We start from the raw sequence: 21517 nt of genomic DNA on the forward strand, positions 1-21517 counted from the left end.
CTGGACATCATTGGATACCATTAGAACATCATGAAGTCTCCATGATCCGGTAAGTTTTTACACTGGCACTATGTTGTAATGGGTTTAATGGTCTGTAATAGTACTTGTACTGCACACCATTAGAGGCCACTTGGATGTCATGGAGTCTTCAGATTCCAGGAAAAGTCTACATTAATTTGGTTTGGTTTCATTACAACAATTTAATAATGTGCACAAACACACTATGTAATGGAAACTATGTGGTAGTGGTTTTAATGGTCTGTATTGGACACCATTAAAGACCACTAGGACACCAAGTCTCCAGATTCCAGTTTATAGCCTGTTTTTTTAATGATAATGTTTGGATAATGATTTATTGATGTACACAAACACACCAAGTAATGGACTAAACTGTAATGAAATAATATATTGGTAATTAAAATGTATAATTAAATAAATAAATAAAAAATAAATAAATAAATAAGGAATATGAAATACTTACTTAATTTGTTTGTTTGTTTTCATCCTGAAGTTATTGATTCATGAATATTTTCAGGTAAAAATAAAAATCACAAAATAAACAATAGAAATAAACAATGAATTATTTAACAAGTTATTTATTAATTTATTTGTTCATATTAATTCATTAATGATTTTATTTAGTCATTTATTCACTTAGAGACCAAATCCAGCCCATAATAAAATACACTTTTATTCTGCATTTGATTATTTTTATTGATCTCCATATTTATTGATCCGAATACAATATTTCATTTCATAGCTTCATCTGTGTGTCATTTTAGTTCAAAATAATACATTTATTTAAATAAACTTTTTGATTATAGGAAAACAAAAAAATATCAGTTTAAAAAGTAATATTTATATATTAATAAACTGTTTAACAAACACTACATGCAAAGCATTATACTAAGAATTCATAAATATAAAAGAAAGATATCAATTGTAATGCCTTTTTTTTTGCAAATAATTATATGTTTTTTTTTATATTATATGTATAAAACCAACATGCTGTTACACTGTAATGTTTATATATGATGCGTTCAGGAAGTATTCAGACCACAGGGGTTTTATTTATTTATTTGTTTGTTTGTTTTACATTTTGTTATTTTGTTATTAACACTTGGATTCGAACTGCATTTTACTGTTTCTGTACTTGTACAGAAATCGAATCAAATTTAATCGAATCGAATTGAATCGATTCGAAATGAATCGAATTGAATCGAATCGAATCGAATCGAATCGAATCAAACTTCTCTGAATCGTCTTTAAGGTGTAAAACGTATTTCAGAGCAAAAATCAGTAGGACAAAGGACCTAAATGCAAAGCTCAGAGGCAGGAACATGACTCTGAGGTACAGATTTGGGGAAGGCTGCAAAAAAAAACAAAAAATAAAGAGCGCAGGAGCAGAGTGGCCTCAAGTGTGGAATAAGAACCTGGATTCTTCCTAAAGCCGGTCACATGGCCAAACTGAGCAATCAGGGGAGGAGAGAATTGGTAAGAGAGGTGTCCATGGACATGATGGTCATTCTGATTTAGCTCCAGAGATGATGTGTGCAGATGAGAGAAATTTGGAAAAGGTCAACCAACTCTCCACCAGCTGGACAAAAGGCTCTCCTTGATGATTATTTTTTACACAAAAATTATAAAGGGGTCAAAATACCTTCTGAATGTTCTTTATAACAAGTGCTACCAAAACGATTTGATGTCCATATGCACGTGCACCTGCGCACGGTCGTTCAGCCGAAGAAGCCGTGGAAGAAGACGCAGACGCACATAAGGATGATGGCGTTGGCGTTCACGATGTTCCTCCACAGAGGCTGCTCGGACGTGTCCGTGAGCTGCCTCTTCATCTCGGCCTCCTCCTCTTTGGAAAGCTTTGGCGCTTTTTTCTGCTCGAAGCCACAGAACCAGTTGTAGGCTTTTCTCCAGCAGCTGGGATCTTCATTGGGTTCTAGAAGGTTTGACATTCGCATGAGGACTTGAGCACACACACATACACACACTGGAGTGGTGTTGTTATTACAGTACAGTGAGCTAACCGGTTGTTCAGATGCAGCTTTGTGAATGGAGAGAGAAGCCATGGGAAAGACAGGAGAAGGATCTCACACCATGTGTACATGGATTAACTAACAAGAGTTAGAGAGGGATGAAGTGGAAGATCTCCTGCTATAGAGCTCTGACCTTAACCCTTTTGAAAACCTTTGAGATAAATGTGAACACTAACTGCACCCCAGGCCTCCTCACCTCACCTACATCATTACCTGACTTTAACACCCCAGTGGCTGAAAGAGCAATTAACAGCATGAACTTCTTCAGCAGTTTAAGCTACAGGATTGGACCACACGGACCAGCATTCGCTCCCCACGTGCATCAATGAGCCTCGGCCACCCACGACCCTGTCACCGGTTCGCCACTGTTCCTTCCTTGGAGCACTTTCGATAGATACTGACCACTGCAGACCAGGAACATCCCACAAGAGCTGCAGTTTTGGAGATGCTCTGACCCAGACGTCTAGACGTCACAATTTAGCCCTAGTCAAACTCATTTTTCTTGCTTCTAAAATCAACTTTGAGAACAAAATGTTCACGTGCTGCCTAACAAATAAATCCCACCCACAAACAGGTGCCACGATGAAGAGATTATCAGTGTTCTTCACTTCACCAGTCATAATGTTATAATGATCTGTGCATCTCAGATAGAAGAACAAAGAACATTTTATCGTGTCCATCTTACCATCAACATCCATGTCGTACTCGGCCGGCTCCTCGGTCCACTCTTCTGCGTCCAGGTCGACCCTTTCTTCTTTACTGTTCCGTAAACTCCAACACAATCTGTACAGCTGTGACAGAGAACAACACACACCCACACACACACACACACACACATACACACACACACACACAGCATTTAGACATCATGTACACAAACAGCATTTGAGCACAACACTGCATTTATAGTATGTGTAACTAATAAAACACAAGTGGGTTCATGATGTAATGGGAAAATAATCACGTCATGTACTCTGAGGTCCCTGGTGTTTAAGATGATCCCTTGAGGGGACAAGAAGTCAGCAGCACCTACATGTTTCTGTGTTTTATTTTCTTGTAATTTCCCTCAGTGTTCCTAATCAAAGTGTGTCCTCTGATTAATTTGTGTATAAACCCCTTTGTGTTATGGTTTTTCAAAGTAACCTATTGATAACCTATTAACCTATAAACAGTTTCTCGTACTCGCATAATCCGGTTTCACTGTTTCTGGATGACATTCTTGGTTTTTGATTTTAATTTGTCTGAACATGAATGGGAAGTGGTAGCTCAGCGGTTAAAGCCACGCCTACACTAATCCGGATCAACGTCTAAAAACGCTCCACACATCCACAATTTTTGTTTTTAAACATTCCCTAAAAGTGTATGTGTGTGTGATCCTCACATGCTTGTCGTCGATGGGTTTGGTCATGAATGAAATCCCCAACACCACCACAAGCGACACTCCGTACAGGATGAGACCGAAGTAGAGGTAGTGCACGCCGCAGATGATGGTGGGACAGTTGCTGGGATTCGCACAGCTTCCTGTTCCATATACAAACTCGGCGATCATCCGTGAGAGGCCGATGGCCAATCCGATCAGCATGCCATAAAACGCACCCTGAGTGAGAGAAGCAAAAACATCACACACAAACTCACAACATGAACACAAGGAAGTGTTTCAGATAATATTTCAGATCATTTTAATGAAGATAATTAAAAAAGTATTTACTGTACTAATCCTGATTTGTGTGTCTGGGAGTCTTGGAAAGAGCTGTCAATCAAGTGTGTTCATTAAAATATTAGGCCACACCCATTTCAAAAACTCGCCTAGAATTTAATGTGGTTTTTTTTATTAATATCAAACTCATGTAAGGTTTTACAAATAACGAAATAGAAGGATTCCCTTTTTTATGCTAATTATATTATTATGAAAGTTTTAAAGGATAATTTACTTTGGTGAAATGTTTCTTGATCTCACAAAAAAATTGAGAAACTCTGGGGGAAAGAATCTTTATAATATTAATAAAAAAGAGTACAATCAAAGGTTTTTGATATAAATTGTGTTTGAATATACAAAAACACCAAAATTTCCAATATATGCAAAATTTTATTATTATTATTATTATTATTATTATTATTATTGTTATTGTTATTAATATGATTATTATAATTATTATTATTATTATATTTTAAACTTGTACTTTTAAAATGTTTTTTATTAATATTATAACAATAATAATAATAATTATTATTATTACTTACTTAACAAAATCATCGATTCCATTAATTATCAGTTTATTATTTAATAAAAGAATATTTAGTAGTATTTAGTATATTTTTATGTCCTGTAAAAGTTTGTGGTAACAGTATGAGAAAGAATCACATATAGCAGGTGTCCCAATACTTTTGACCAAACAGTGTATACTGTATATTATTAATGATACTATATTTAGAATATTAAGTGATTCTGTATATTTGTTTTAGAGTTTCAGAGAGCAAGCTCAGAGAAAGTGAGGGGATGTGTGATGTGGAACCGACCGGTTCGTTGACTCTCTTGCAGAAAATGGCGAGTGTAAAGACGGCGGCGATGGGCGGAGCTAAGTAACTTGTTACAGACTGGATGTAGTCGAAGAGCTGCCCGCTCTGAGCCGACTGCACGATGGGAATCCATGCGATGCTGATACCGATCAGGACCAAGATGAACAACCTATAAACACATACACACACCATACATGCACATCACGGTTTGCACATATAAGGCCTCATTTTGCGTAGTTACTCTGTGTGTGTGTGTGTGTGTGTGTGTGTGTGTGTGTGTGTGTGTGTGTATACCTGCCAGCGATCATAAGCTCCTTCTCAGAGGCTTTGCTGCGCACCTTGGCGTAGATATCCATGGTGAAGAGTGTGCTGGAGCTGTTAAAGATGGAGGTGAGCGAGCTCATCAGGGACGCCAACATGACGGACAGCATCAAACCTCTGAGACCTACACACACACACACACACACACACACACATTCCTATTGAAATCCTATACCGCACACCTAGCCATGATCGATCCCTAATGTTAAAAATTTCAAAAGACTCATGCTGGAGGTGCGACCCATCTGATGCTCACCATTAGGCATGAGATCCACCACCAGCTTGGGGTAGGCGATGTTGGTGCAACCCACCTCAGTGTCGCAGTACTCTTTACACAACTCAGGAACCACACACGCCACCTCGTCTGAGGTTAGAAGGGCCGAAAACGTCACAAAATCAATACATTTTACAAATAAATATAAATATCATACAAATGCAGTTAATAGCTTTTGTTCAAGGAATCAAGATGCTACTATTTTAAGTATTATTTACAATTTCCATTAAAAAGATTTTCACATTTTAAATGAACAGGAATTAAGAAATTATCAGTATAAGTATTAAGAATAAAAATAAATTCTATGACACAGTTAGAGCTATAAATATATACCATATATAGTCGGGTTATTTCAGACGACTACAGCTAATTTGCAGTATTTAGCTAACTGTTATTACGACAAATGTTCTAGCCACACAAACAATTATACAGTTTTTTGGTCACTTAGAAAGTTTTTGAAAGCGGTAGCATTAAATTTACCATATTTAATAACAACTACAATTATATGTGGAGTGGAAAGCTCAAAAAACACCTATTAATCTTATGCACAGGAGTCCATAAACTTTTGTCTGTATCTTTAGCTAAAGTATCTCCTCATTTCATCCTTGTTTACCTGTAAAATTGGATTGTAAAGTATTAAATTATGATATAAAGCACTGCTATGGTTTTTGTATCACTGCTCAAACATACCTCAGATATCCATAATTGAAACCTAGAAAGCTAGCAAACCTGGATAGGCACGCTAACCCAAGTAACCAGCTAGCACATGTTTTAATCTGGATATCTATGGAACAAATGCTTGGTCAATAATTGTAATAAGCTATTAAGTTTTTTTTTTTTTATTATGAGTAATGATTAGCCAGGTCTTGCTAGTCAGAAAGATGAATTAGAGCTAGCTGATCATTTGAGCTAGCCAGGTTTTGCTAGCTATTCAAGTGTTTAACATTGATATTTATGGCAAGTGTGGTCAAAGATATATGGGTCAAAAGTGAAAAGGGTTTGCCATATAGTAATATTTACATGCTATCATCAGCAGATCTAAAAAATATTAAACCATAATTAAATTCTAGATAACTAGCAAGAGCTGGCTAGTCAGCTAGCATTTAGCCAACTGTTATAACAGAGTTATGTTACTTTATATATGATGCTTCATATAAAGCAGCATACATGATCATGTTGATGCACAAAGACAAATACTAGAGAGGTATGAAGAATGTGATGTAGAGAGAGACACACACACACACACACACACACACACAGAGCACAGGGAACAGAGGTCTGACCAGGGTAAAGCACTCTGCTGATCATGCCAGGGAACACCATGAGGAACATGGGCAGGAGTTTGAGGTAACCACACAGGATGCAGCCAGCCTTCACGTGGGACATGTTCTTAGCTGAGAGACAACGCTGGACGATCACCTGCAAACAAAGATGCGGCGTTTACTTTCCCCTTTCCCCTTTTGAGTCTGGTTCCTCTCAAGGTTTCTTCTTCATAACATCTAAGGGAGTTTTTCTTGCCACAGTCACCACGGCTGCTCATCAGGGATAAATACACATTGCTCACTTTAACTGTTAAATTCTGTAAAGCAGCTTTGAGACAATGTCTGTTGTGAAAAGCGCTATAGAAATAAACTTCACTTGACCATATTGCAGAGAGTCATATTTTTTCCTTCCACACATTGTATTGTATTAAATCACATTGTGTTGAAGCCAATCAAAAACAAATAGCACTGCATCATAATAGAGGGGAATCGTATCATATCGTATCAGTAGCTGCTTCATATGTATCTTTAATGTAGCCTATCATTGGCTATGCTTCGATAATATATATATATATATATATATATATATATATATATATATATATATATATATATATTTGAATTTCCAAAAAATATAGAGTATGTATAGAAATTTTTATACTTTACATTATGTGTGTGTGTATGTGTGTGTGTGCGTGTGTGTGTGTGTGTGTGGACTTTTCTTGAGAAGGTTCCATCATGCCTGTCTGTTTATCTAATCTTCTTCATAAGTGTATGAGAAGAAGTCTAAGTTTAGGACTCGCTCAGGATAAAACAAGACACACAACATTCTGCTCAGTCTCAGGGTCCAGTGATAAGGAATGTGTGTGTTTGTGTGTATATACACATGAGCGAGCAGTACCTGGTCTGTGCACCAGTACCAGCCTGCCTGAATGGTGAGGCCGAATATGAGGCCGGGCCACGGCATGTCTCCGGTCAGTGGATCTCTGAAGATGTGGAAGGAGTCGGCTCGCGGAGTGTAACACGCCTCGCTGTAGTTCCCCACTACTGAGGGAATGGCATTCATGTACTTCTCCTGCAGACCCTCATATCCTCCGACCTTATCAAACGCTGGACACAGAAAGAGACAGGTAGAGAAAGGGCTGGTTTGGACAATAAAGTGAGTGAATAATGGACAGGTGGTGAAGGTGCGGAATGAAAAAAGAGGGGAAGTAAAAATATTTTATAAAAGTACAAGGTAGAAAAAAAGGTACAAAAATGAAGTGAGATGGACAGAGGAAAAATTTAAAGTTAAAAAAGTGGGAGAGAAAGTTGGCATAAAGGAAGGAAGGAAGGGTGTAGAAGACATTCACTTACCAAAGCCCATTAAAATGAATGATCCCACTACCATGATGATGGTCTGCAGTGTGTCTGTGTAAATAACTGCAGCGAGACCACCTGCATGAACACAGACCCGTGAACACACTTAAGTAACACACATGTGAACACACACCTATTAACACAGACTCTTAAAAACACTCACACTCTCAGAAAACTAGATACAAAACTACCTTTTAGGGTACAAATGGCCATCACTTGAGTGGTACCCTGAAGGGTACAACTTTCTTCCTCCAGTTAGAGGTACACAATTTTGTACCTTCTACCTTTGTACCAATTATGGGGCAATTTTGTACCCCAAAGATTTTCTGACAGTGGATGAACACACTAAGTAACACACACCCATGAAGACACATTCAAGTAACACACATGCATGAACATACGCCCATAAGCACACAACCAGGATAGAAAACACTCATTACCACACACTCATGAACACACACAGATGAACACACACATGAATACACACTCATGAACACACACCCATGAACACAAACTCATGGACATGCACGTTAATGAACACACACTCAAGTAATACACATCTATAAACACACACTCAAGTAACACACATCCATGAAGAGTATATAAGATATTATATACTGTATTGTACGAGGTGGTATCAAAAGGTTTGAAGACTAGTTTTGTAACACGCCAACAGATGGCAGCACAAGGCTGCATGCACAGTCACAGGGAGCACCAGAAGTCAGTGTTCCAAAAGACATCGTCCTGTGTACATTGGGAGCTGGTGCAACTGGTGCAACTGGTGCAACTGGTGCGATTCTGACCACGTGTGTTACCACGTTTGCTATCCTGACCACGTGCGCAACCTGTCCCCGAGCTCTCCTCACACGGGAGGAGATCTTACTTCTGCACCCACCCTACTCACCAGATTTGGATGATGAAGATGAAGATTCAGCTCAATGGTCGCAGTTTGCTGAGGTCCAGTGCGAATAGCAGAAGGTGCTTGACACACTTCGAAAAAGCACTTCCAGGACACATTCCAGAAGTGGCAGGAACGCTGGGGGCGCTGTATTGCTGACTGTATTGCACACTATTTGATAGTGTGTAAACATAGATAAATTAAGTACTCTCTTGAGAGTCTCTAAACTTTCTGAGGCCACTTTGTATATAGTTATAGTTGTAGCTATATTCATATATTAATCAATGATTTTGTAAATGTCAACAAATTGCTGTGGTGTCTGAAGAATTCAGGAAGTTATTGGAACTGTTCAGGAAGTTATTGGAAACTGCTCCTGCACATTGTTAATTATTTTTTCTTGCACAGCACCACCCCTGAGTGATTACTCCTCCTTTTGAAAGAGTCAGCGCTGACTCCTGTTCCTGTAAACAGAAGTGTCGATCACATGGGCTTCCAGTTTATCAGAGCACATGGGTAATGAGCCATAATGCCTCAGATACAGTGCACTAACAGACTCGCATCCTCCTTGCGAAAAGCTCTTCTTCAGAACTCAACCCGAATAACAACTGCTGGACTTTACTCTCTACTCGCTGTACTGTACACTTTGCTACGGAGATAAGAGAGTGCATTACTCCAATCTCCAAGTCTCCTGAGGACACGCCTAATGCACAGACTCTAAAGCTAATCACTAGACCCTTCACCAGAGCTCTTTAGAAGAGAATAGAAAAGTGAAAGAGTGGCGTCTTGGAGAACATGTGTTAAGAGTGTGGAGAAGAGACCCACCTGTGACGGTGTAGAGCGCCGTGATAAGGAGCAGCATGACGACGGCCAAGTAGATGTTCATTTCCAGAGCCTGGTTAATAAAGATGGCTCCAGAGAACATGTCCGCCTGGTGAAGAGATATCACAACAGTTTGTTTTGGAGAACGTTCAAATGTAGTCAGATCTCGAAGGTGTACTGATCTTAGATGTTTGTACTCCAGCTATAAGGCTGATGTTTTGCTAGCAAGTAATGAAATGTAAAGAAATTTCCTGATGTTGTTTCGGACTTTCTGTCATCTACATAAACATAAACATGACTTTTCCACCTCTGACACAATGTGAAAGTAAAATGATACTATCCTTGAACTCAGAGACTCCAAATGAGAAATTCTGCCAACATTCACCTTTACATCCACCTCAACCCTTTAAATCCACCTTCTGCATCTATCTCCACCTTCCACATCCACCTCCAAACTTCAAATTCACCTTCCACTTCCACTCCACCCTCCAAAACCTCCCTCCAAATCCACCTTCCACATGCACCTCCACACTCCAGATCCCCCTTCCACATACTCCTCCACCCTTCAAATACACCATCTCCATCCACCACCAACCTCCAAATCCAAGTTCCGCTTCGCTTCCACCTCCACCTTCCACATCCACTTCCCCTTCAAATCCACCGTCCACCTCCACCTTCCACATCCACCCTTCAAATCCACCTTCCACATCCACCCTTCAAATCCACCTTCCACGTCCACCTCCACCCTCCAAATCCACCTTTCACATGCACCCCACCCTCCAAATCCACCTTACACCTGCACCTCCACCCTTCAAATCCACCTTCCCCCTTCACCTCCAACCTTCAACCTCCAAATCCAGTCTCCAAATCCAACTTACACATCCACCTCCACTTTCCAAATCCAAGTTCTACACTGAAATAGACCTTCCACTCTGCACATCTACATTTACTCCTATCTCCACCTTTACCCATCCATTATTCACACATAAACTACATGCACAAAAATTTGTCGACACCTGACTATAATACATCTGCATTTTTTTGGAACATCTTATTCCTCATTTTGTCCTTATTTGCAATTATAATACCCTCCACTATTCTGGGAAGATGTTCCACCAGATTTTGAAGAGTGCTTGTAAAGATTTGTGGCATTTCATTCAATTTCATCATAAGGGTGTTCAGTAGGGATGGAGCATAATAGAAGAGAGATCTTCCACTCCAACGCATGTAAAGCATATCTTCATGGAGCTGGCTTTGTCCATTTTGTGTCAAACTGAAACACATTTGGGTCTCCTAGTTAAAGTGTAAGGATAATTTAATTCTACAGCATTGATAGACGTCTTATACCACTGTGTGCCTTTTCAAGAAGTTTCAAGAAGAACCACACACGCTGGTAAAGACAGGTGTCCCAATACTTTCAAAACTTATTTATGAAGCTGAGAGCCATTAACCATTCAGAGAACCCCTGAGGAACTTCGAGGTGTGTAATTAATTATAAAAATGAATGTACACAGTATAATAGTGCCTTTGTAGAAAGTATTAATAAGGAAGCAAACATTATACAGCAAAAAAGCATCATGGCTGATTCAGGTACTTTTGCAGTGAGATGGTATTGTATTTAGATGGAAATTGATGGCAGAACTTCATGTTTATCATATGCTTTTCAGTTAAAGCGCTCACCGAGATCTTAGTGAAGATGTAGAGGATCAGTGAGAGAACGGAGAGGTAAATTCGTATGCGATTACCCCCGAATCGCTTCTTCAGATACTCGGGCATGGTGATCACCTACATGATGAACAGAGTCAGCACGGTTAGGAGATAAGAGATCATTCATCAAGCTTTTTTAACCTGACACAGAAAGTTAAAAATATCCGGGTTTATCAGAGCCGTCAACCTCAGAGCCCAAGTGAGAATAAACTCATCTGCTACATGCTGAGGAAAGTCTATATACGGTCATGGAGAAGTCTGGGGCTGTATAGATTCACATTACAGCACATAGCTGAGAGTCACAATATATCAGTTAGCAGTGGAGAATAAGGAAATAAATGTGATTTATTACTGTACTTAAGTAGCTTTACTAAAGTGTTTCCATTTGGGGAGACTTTTGTTTTAACTTCACTGCATTTCAAAGTCAACGATCGTATTTTTCACTTAACTACATTTTGTGAAATCGGTCGTTCATTTTTATTTATGAGGATAAAAACTGGTCAAACTGGTCAAAACTGATTGTAGTAGACATCAATCAGTGTTTGACTCATTCATATCATTCTATTAATAGATCAGTGTGCTGAGAGTCACATTCGAGTCTTTTCACATAAACTGAGTTGATTAAGTAAAGAGTCTTGTGATAAAAATGATAACAGGAACATTACAGTTATAATAAATCATAGTACTTTGTATATTTGAGAAAATTTGAAGGTAAATACTTTTGTACTTTTTCTCAAGTGAAAGTTCAAAGGGACACTTTAACTTTTACTGGAGTCACATTTTACCTACTTTAACTCAAGTACATGGTTTGTGTACTTTGTCCATCACTGTTATTTATATCTTGCTCTGATGATTGCAACAATTGTGGAAGCACCTACCCCTGCCTTGATGTAGATAGGGACGAAAATCCATCCTAGAAGAAGGACAACAATAAGAGCCTACAAAAAAAGGAGAGATTTTAATTTTTACATTCAATACAATCTTTAATATATAAACTTTATCATTGAGCTGAATGGAGAATGGTGGTGGCCATCTTGGATGTCAGAAAAATATTGTTTCTTTGGGTTTATATGGATCATTTTGTACCAGAGGCGCCACATTTCTTGGTTTGGCATTGGAATTTCAACGATTTCTTTTCTTTAATCATTCATCTATCAATTAAGTTGTATTACTATCTGAAACGAGCATGTATGTGGATTTTCAAGATTCACTCACATTCCATTCAAATCCTCCAATGGCGATTCCTGCGGCGGCCCCGGTTCCTGCCAGACCCACGAAATGCCCGCTGCCGATGTTACTGGCAAACAGAGATGCTCCGATCTGTAGCGGCAAGAGGTTATTGATTACAGAAGAACTGGCATTTCACATAACTCCATACAATCATTAGACAAGAAACACTCAGTGGTAGACGAAACATTATTTAGGCAATTTTATCAGCACTTTTATTTTAGTTTGAATTTCTTCATACATTTCAAAATAATGGTAGTAGACTGGAGAAAAAAAGAATTACTGGAAAAATAAACAATTTCCGAGCATGCTGAAAGTAAACATATATATAAAAAAAAAAAAAACCTTCTCAAGTCTGATGAGACCAAAGTTAAACATTATTTTCTTGCTGGATTTGTCAGAAACTCAATATTACTCATTAACTTGAACACAACAGCCTTGTGATGAAGCATGGTGATGGTGGCCTCATGTTTTGAGGATGCTCTCCATCAAGCAAAACTTTCCTTGTCCTTGTGCCCACCACTTAATCTCCGTTTACTTCTCTAGATGTGATTTGAAAAGATGCCGTCTCAGCGCCATCCAATCAGTATTCAAAAAAGTTACCTCACTGTACACAGTTTCTTCATGCATTCAGAGTGTGGGGACCCACATTTAAACGGTAATATTAACTGGTTCCACTTCAGGTGAGCAACATTTTTTTTTTGCCAATTGACAAGAGCCTTGTCCCACCCTACCTGTTTTGATTGCTAAACTTGTGTTACGTTTTTTAGAGGCCCCACGCCCAAGCCCCAGGCCGTAGGCAGCTGCCTGCACTGCCTATAGCTAGCGATGGCCCCAATTTGACCGTAGGAATAGCATTATCATCCTGGAACAGGTTTGGGTCCCCTAATTCCACTGAGCGAAATATTTTATGCTAACACCTCCGAAAACACTTTTTCAAAACAACACATTTTTATTTTCACACTTAGTTCTATTTGAAAGCATGAACATTTACTTTTTTATTAGAGTCATATTAAAGCAGAGGATTAGCAATTTGCTGAAGTACAGGAATGGTCTACTACAGTACATCCAACCTTGGAAAAACAAACATGCTCACTCAGCAATCCCAGCACTTTGGAGTGTCTTCACAAAAACAATGTCGCAATTATATCATTGACTAAAAGCATAATCTACAAGCATACAAGTGTATGTGTGTGAGTGTGTTATTTCATCATTTCATTCAATCGGCTGATGGTTGGAACTAACGCTGTTAATTTAAATACCACCAGGATGGTGATCAACCTGGACTATCAACACAAAGCTAATGGCTATTTCAATATGTTGGTCAAAATTTATTTATAAGAACAGAGAAAAGCGAAGTTTAACACAATGTTACCGGGAAAGAAAAGAATCGCTAGTGATGGACTGACCGTTTACAGCTACTATAATGAGATCATATGAACTAATCAATTAAATGCAACACTATATTGAGCAAATTAATACATAAAAATCACAATGTAACAATAAATGGTTGAAATGTATAAATAAATAAAAATAATTTATGTAGCAATAAATGGTTAAAATGTATAAATATTTTTTTAAATGTAACAATAAATTGGTAAAATGTATAAATAAATAAAATAAATCACAATGTTACCATAAACGGATAAAATGTATAAATAAAAAAATAGTAATCTAAGAATAAACGGATTAAATGTATACATACAAACCGAAATCTTCATGATCAAACAATTAAAGTGGTAAAAATTTAATAAAACTGTTGCTGAAAAATACTCTGAATACATCTGAAGTCTGTCCCCCACCCCGATATGGGCGCCATCACTGATAATTTCCTACAACAGGGTTATATTGTGTACAGGTTTATAGTCTAATAAAAGCTGCAAAGCTCTCTTGAGTCCGAAACTGATAAGGCCTGTCAATTCAGAAAAACAGAAAGACCATTACGGCCTCATAAAATCTTTTTTTTTCTCCTTCCATTTGGCTCAGAGATCAACGTTTCTGAAGGATGGATGTAAACAAGCCTGCACTTCCATCCTGAGGGTCTGACTGGTGTTGAGCAGCTCATTTATATGGAGTGAGATGAACGGAAGATCCGCTCAACAGTTGTGAATAAACAGAGATAAGCTTGTGCATTTCTGCCATTTATAAATGTTTTATATACCTGCTCAAAAGTATGTACCGTAATTTCCGGACTATAAAGCGCACCCATATATAAGCCGCATTTATTTTTTAAATATATTTTTTAATATTTTTTTCTATTTTGTCTACACTAATGTACTTTACACAGGCTTTAACGAAAGACACGTTACACACGGGTAAAATATGTTCCTTTAGGAGCATAACGGTATTTTGGGAATTGCCTGCCAGAAGCGAGCTCTCCCTTCACCCAGACTCAACGCGTTACAACGGCTTGTATCTAAACAGTAGCCGACCAATAAAGTCATTGTTCACCGTCTTCCTCTTTCCTTTCACAACTATTTCTCTCGGGAGTTTATCTTTTGGCATCGTCGTGCGTTTAAAAATCACCCGATGGAAGTTTTTTCTCCCGTTGCCGTGCAGCTCAGAACACAGGTGAGGGGCGTTTTTTCATTTCCGTTCGGAAATTTCGTTGGTCTATTGTTATGGGGTTCAGTTTTTTGGCTTGAAGTTTGTGAAACCGGGAAAAAAAATATAAATTAGCCGCTTCGTTGTTTAAGCCGCGGGGTTCAAAACGTGGAAAAAAAGTAGCGGCTTGTAGTCCGAAAAATACTGTATACAGTGGTCCCCTGGAACTTGTGGGGGTTTTGTTCTAAGACGAAACTAAGTGAGTTTTGAAAATCCGCAAATTTTGGATGCAACCCCGCAACCCCTATGGTACTTTAATGAATTCATCCAGACATTATGTCACTTTAATACAATAATGTGTTTAAACATTTTATGAAATTTTTTAGTAAAAACATAGATTAAAATATTATTCCTAACGTTCCTGAACATGAGAACCAGAGTTTTCCGAGCCTCAAGTTCCGAACCGCAAATTATCAGTGGTTGACTGCTAAATAGACAAAAGTTTGTCCAAACCTAACGATTTGTGTGTCCTTTTTGAACATCCTATTTTACACTTAGTCCCTGTTATAATAACCTCCACCAAGATGTTCCACTAGATTTTGGAGTGTGTTTGTGGAGATTTATGTGAGACTCATTCAGCCACAAGAGTGATAGTAAAGTCAGGTACTGATGTAGGTAAAATGAGGAGGCCTGGGAAAGTCAGGGGATCTTACACTCCTACCCATGTAAAGCAGATCTTCATGGAGGTTGCTTTGTGCACAGGGGTATTGTCATGCTGGAACAGCTTTGGGTCTCCTAGTTCAAGTGAAGGGAAATTTCACGCTACTGCATCCAAAGACGTCACATCAGATATAATATCATGTCCCTGTCTGGGGTCAGAAAACCTGGTTGGGTAATCGGAGTGTTCGCCCACACCGCCCGGAGAACGCTCACTCACACACTTGGAAAAAAGAGGAACAGAGAAGAGGGGAATCGTGCAAAAAGGTATGTATGTAGCTATAACACGAATCTTATTATGTATTTAATGAAAGATGCTAATAAAAGTATATCACTCAGGTCATGCTGATGTTGCCTGCTATGCTATTACATAATGGGAAAGAATATTTATTTTTCATTATAATCAATAGGATGTGGTTTATCACAATGTGTGTAGCTTGCAACAAAACAATCATAACCTAGTCTACCTGGATTGTAGGTAAACTAGCATTTAATGATTTGGTTATTTAGGATTTGGGTCATGGTGTGGTTCTCCCCGGGGCACCTTTCAAGCTAGAACCGCCACAATATACAATCATGCGGCTTGTAACAGTTCCGGGAAGAAGCACATATAGCTGTTAGGTCTCCCAATACTTTTGTTCATATAGCATAGATATGTAGACCCTGAATATATATGTAGATATTTTTCAGTTTTTTTTATTTTTAAACAACCTATTTCTCCTTACAAAGAAGCAAGAAAAATACAAAGGGTCTCTATGAATGATCGGGAAATATCTAGAAGCAAACATCTAAAAAGAAAAACCAGATGAGACCAAAGTTGAAGATTATATGTTTGTTACATTCGTGTGAAACTCAATATTACTCATTAACCCGAACACAAAAGCCTTGAGATGAAACATGGTGGAGGATGCTTTTCGAGGATGAAACATGGTCACCCGTCCTTGTTTCTGTGTCTGAGTTCTGTCGCTTTCTCCCGGTTTACTTCTTGAACTGAGATTTGATGTCACGACAATCACGAGGTCAGAGCAATTGTTTCAAACACTCATCTGGAAATAGGAACTGGAATATTTGTGCAAAAATGTACAAATCACAAAGACGTTCCAACGTTGGCATCGTGCCAAACTGAAACAACAGGGTAGATGATCTTTATCTTGTGGAACAGTTCCTAAGAGCATGAAGGTCACTTCCAAAGGAGAGATCTGAGATCTGCTGAAAGTAGCAGTAATTTCTTATATTTTCTTTTCAGCATGATGGAGTTTATAAGATTCTTCCTAATCTAGATCTGCCAATCTTTACCATCTTGAAATAATCTTTCAAGTTTATAAAAAATAGTCACTTTCATAAATTAGATGGATTTTTTTAAATAAATAAACTTTTTTACAATTATTTTTGTAAAAAGAAAAATGAGGTAATATATGAAAAATGCATCAATGTGCATTAGGTTGTGTGTTCCTCAGCATGCCATGATGTTTATTGTGAAATTAAACCACACTCTAGATGAGCTCCAGGTTATTAGGTCTAATCCATATGTGAAGAAACTTACCGGCCACCACACCATGCTGCGTCCAGCCAAGAAGAATCCACCCACAGTGGAGCGATTGGTCCTCACCATAGCCTACAGAGAGGAGCAGAACATCACTGAATATTACAGAACATTAGCGAATCAGCTGTCAGCTTATTATGGTGCATTTCTACACGAGGGTCTTCATCGCCCTGAAAGCATGGAATTTGAATAGAATCATCATTGATTTTCCTCAAATCCACCCCTGACCTCAGCACCATCTTACAATCTGATACTCATGATTGAACCTTCAGATCCTACAACATTTCCGTCTGCAAAATAAATCATACAACTTCATCAAAAAGGAATTTAATAAATTAATTAGGTAAATAAATCTAAAATGTTATAAAACTGAGCTTCTGGAGTAATAAATAAATAAATAAATAAATAAATAAATAAGAATTAAAGAAGATCCCATATACCGAATTTTTTACTTTATTTATTTAGTTATTTATTGATTTAGATATTTATTTATTTATTTATTTATTTATTTATTTATTTATTTATCCATCCATTTGTTTGTTTGTTTAAAACCCCATAAACTTTTTACATAAATGTATTCTCCACTCTCAGTTTTCCAGAGTCCAATCTTCATTTGATCAGTTAAACATGATTGGTCATGGGCCGCCATGTGACACAACAGAAAAAGTGTCCACCCTATCATCCTGAGTTGATGCCACAGTCCTCCATGTATTGGAGTCCAGGTGGGAGGAGTTTACTTATTTACATCTATATGGCATTTGGAAGATGCACTTATTCAGAGTGGTGGCACTGGCAGCTTGGTGATGCTGGGATTGGAACTCATTACCTTCTGTTTCAAAGTCAAATGCCTTAACCACTAAGCTCCCACCTCCCCTGGGTGCAGTACTGAAATCTCAAAACGTGCCGCTGGAGGAAACACGTGGTTTCTTTAGTTGCTTTATGTAGTATTTTTATTCTAGGAAACATCTGTTTGTTGATATGTTACCAAATGGTATGTTTACTTTCATACTGCAGTGGTTACAGTAATAATGTGATAAACATTATGCATTTTATTAATTCACAATTTATTATGTAATTACAAACATATATATATTAGTAAATAATTTATTACAGTTTATTCGAGTTCAGTATAAATAATATTTTATTAATTCATTAAAATGATTACAAATGTATTTGTTTCTTTGTTTGTTTGAATCTCAATACAATTTAGTAAAAGTTAATTTACTAATTAAATAAAAATATACACCCAACACATGCATTTAGTTTAATAACATTTACTATAAAAATACATGTATATATAAATATGTAAATATATGCATTTATATGTAATTATTTATTTATTTATTTAGCAGGAATTTGTATTAATTAATTAATTAATTAATACAATTAATTAATTAATTAATTAATTAATTAATTTTCATTTATATTATCAGTACTTGAAATTAAAACTGAGAATGTAAGTCCTGGGAGTTTGAACGGTTAAATAATGGTTTAGTTTTTTTTATTTTTATTTTTATTTATTTTAAACTTATCCAGGATGTTCTGTGGCTGCAGGCTTCTGAAAAAAAGGATTAACTATTTAGAAGAAGTAAATACACTCCCTGGCAAATCATTGCTCAGCAAATGAGCACAAATCAAACCAGCACAATTTCCTGAGAATCTCCTATAAGTCCGTTTTACTGCTGCTATGAACTGAGAAATGTACTTCTGTAGTCTCCTTGCAAAAGATACAAAGGTCAAATCATGATAAGGCTAAAAAGGATTGATGTAAATCTTGGTGTACAAATGGTTTTCCAAAAAATATGTTCTACCAGTTTTTGATTTTTCTCAAAACAATTTTGTTACCTGCCCCACCTGATAAGGAGAATTGATCGAGAAACAGAGACTGACAGAGATTTATTTTTGTGCTTATTTCCTAATCAGGGATTTGCTCCTAAAACCTTCAGAATTTCAGCTTGGGCCAATTTTATTTTGCCCAGGAATCTACATCTGCCCTGGTGCACGAGTGGACTCACCCATATTCCAACTGCCAGGACCACCACGAAGTAGATGACTATAACGGAGATATCTGCTGGGTTGTTGATGGCGATAACCGTCCCGTTCTTCTGGCCGCTGCGGACCCTGGAGAAGCTGAAATATTCCCACATTGTGGCCGATCTGTTCTGAGACGAGCTTGTGGTTCTCTCGCAGCACTCGTCCTCACACTGATACACACCTGCTCACACACTCTGCTTCAAATACTGATTTGTGACTAAACGCATGCGTACTGGACGGACTTCACACCTCACACCTCACCTGTGCATCTACCACTGACTAAGAAACCATGACACACACACACACACAAACACACACACACACTGGGTGATACTCAGGGTTAATTATCTCAGATCATTCACTCCTTTTTTCTGTCACGACTGGAAGCTGTTAATGTTCAACTTACACGGAAGAAAATTCCATTAAATACAGAAGAACAAATCCATTCAGTTCTAACATTTTTATTTGTTTATATTATGTGGAAACGTGTCCATCAGTAGAAGAAGCGTCACTAAAACTCTAAGTTGAGATCCTTCACCCTGGATTAAATCTTTTCCAGAGTAGAAGAAAATCTGGGATAATGTTCACCATCACGTAGTTAAACACGGTTCACGCCCATGCTTTGATTTCTGTACATAAGTTCCCACTTTGGTGCACGTCGTCGCGTCTTCATATATGGGCAAGATGGTCCATTGTCCACATATATAGACAAAATCTTGTGGACAAATGACTATTTCATTCTACTTTTTGTCCATCCTATTCTACACTTAATCCCCATTTTCCAATATAATAATCTCAACTCTTCTGAGAAGATGTTCCACTCGATTTTGTGGAGATTTTTCAGCCATAAGGGTGTTAGTAAAGTCAGGAACTGATGTAGGTGAGAAGGTGAAGAGATCTGGGGTGCAGTCAGAGTTCACATTCCTCCCAAAGGTGTTCAGTAGGATTGAAGCTCCACAGCAGGAGATCTTCCAGACACTTCCAACCCATATAGCTCTTCATAAAGTTTGCTTTGTGCACAGGGGTATTGTCATGCTGGAACAGTTTTGGGTCTTTTAGTTCAAGTGTCAAACTTTGTGGTAACAGTTTGGAAAAGAACCACATGGAGAGGTCAGTTGTCCCAGTTCATTTGTCCATTAAGTGGAAAATTCCAGTTTCAAAACGTTGTGGAAAATGCAAATAAAAACAGTCTGCAATGATTTGCAAATTTTATCAATCGATATTCTATTCACAATAAAACAACAACAAAAAAAATTCCAAATGTTTAAACTGAAAAAATTAGATGGAAAAAAACTGAGGAATAAGATTTTGCTGTCATGTAATGAAAAACACAACAAAGAACACCCAGAACTGTTGAACAAGCAGAATCCTGTATCAGACACATATGGGACAACATTCTTCTCTCAAAACTTCAGCAACTGATCTTCTCATCTCCCAGATGTATACAGACAGAGGACATGGTGCTACACAGCATCAAACATGGCCCTGTCCAGAAATTCTTTGCGACGTGTTTCAGCCATTAAATTCAAAAAGACTTTATTTTTTTCCTCAGTTTAAACATTTGATATATTTTTGTTTTATTGTGAATAAAAATGGGTTTGTGAGATTTGCACATTGTATTTGATTGTATTTCACATTTCCAGAGTGTTCAAGATTTCTTTGTACTGAACCTGAAATTAACATTGCTGTTCCTAATAATAAGGAGAAAATCATGGGTAATGTGCCCAGTGATGATTATTATGATTTACAGCAGCTTTCTAATCATTTACAGGCCGTTATTAGTTCTATTTAATAATATTCACTGGTTTATGGGTTGCGATGGTGATTCTGACTTATCCAGGCCTGAATAGAGCTTCCTTATTGGAGCTTATCAAATGATTAGGAACTTTTAGAGAAAGATAAAAGCACCATAGAAGGTATTAGAGAACAGCTCAGGAACATTTACAGCCGAAACGCCACCCGCTGTCCGGAGTTCAGTTGAAGAATCTGTACAAACCATGCAGGCTTCAGGATCTATACACCAACTAAAGTGGACTCTTACTTCTTAGCAATATTTTGCATCATAGCTAAAGAAGAAAACTGTAAATCAAAGAAAGAGAGACAGAGAGAGAAAAAGAGAGCAGAAGAGAGAGAGCAAAAAAGAAAGTATTATTCGATAAATAAGATGAGCTCTTCTTCTGCTCATGCTTTGAGGAGCTTGAGGAACTTGGGAGTCCTGGAAGTGACTAAAATGAGGCTTTTACTTTT

At 37.7% G+C, this 21517-nt stretch overlaps 1 protein-coding gene across 1 annotated transcript; it reads right to left on the reverse strand.

Annotated features, from left to right (window-relative positions):
- Nucleotides 1–675: 675 nt before the first annotated feature.
- slc5a1 (solute carrier family 5 member 1) lies at nucleotides 676–19537 on the reverse strand. Its single transcript, XM_046861716.1, has 15 exons — nucleotides 19252–19537; nucleotides 17237–17308; nucleotides 12421–12525; nucleotides 12084–12143; nucleotides 11179–11283; nucleotides 9502–9607; nucleotides 7779–7859; nucleotides 7324–7532; nucleotides 6444–6579; nucleotides 5143–5250; nucleotides 4860–5010; nucleotides 4566–4734; nucleotides 3430–3645; nucleotides 2734–2839; nucleotides 676–1951 (listed from the first exon to the last, which is right to left on the reverse strand). The coding sequence occupies exons 1-15, from the start codon at nucleotides 19381–19383 to the stop codon at nucleotides 1737–1739; spliced, it is 1971 nt and encodes a 656-aa protein (XP_046717672.1). The 5' UTR covers nucleotides 19384–19537; the 3' UTR covers nucleotides 676–1736.
- Nucleotides 19538–21517: the final 1980 nt, after the last annotated feature.

This window comes from Silurus meridionalis, chromosome 11 (assembly GCF_014805685.1).
Source record: "Silurus meridionalis isolate SWU-2019-XX chromosome 11, ASM1480568v1, whole genome shotgun sequence".
Classification (NCBI taxonomy): Eukaryota; Metazoa; Chordata; class Actinopteri; order Siluriformes; family Siluridae; genus Silurus; species Silurus meridionalis.

What these genes read in the sequence shown, in the direction of transcription:
- slc5a1 (XM_046861716.1), bottom strand. Translation starts at nt 19,383, where the DNA reads ATGTGGGAATATTTCAGCTTCTCCAGGGTCCGCAGCGGCCAGAAGAAC. An exon ending in GCAGCATGGTGTGGTGGCCG is followed by an intron (nt 12,526 to 17,236) that starts GTAAGTTTCTTC and finishes TTGCCGCTACAG; the next exon opens with ATCGGAGCATCTCTGTTTGC. An exon ending in GGTGGATCTCATGCCTAATG is followed by an intron (nt 5,011 to 5,142) that starts GTGAGCATCAGA and finishes GTGTGTGTGTAG; the next exon opens with GTCTCAGAGGTTTGATGCTG.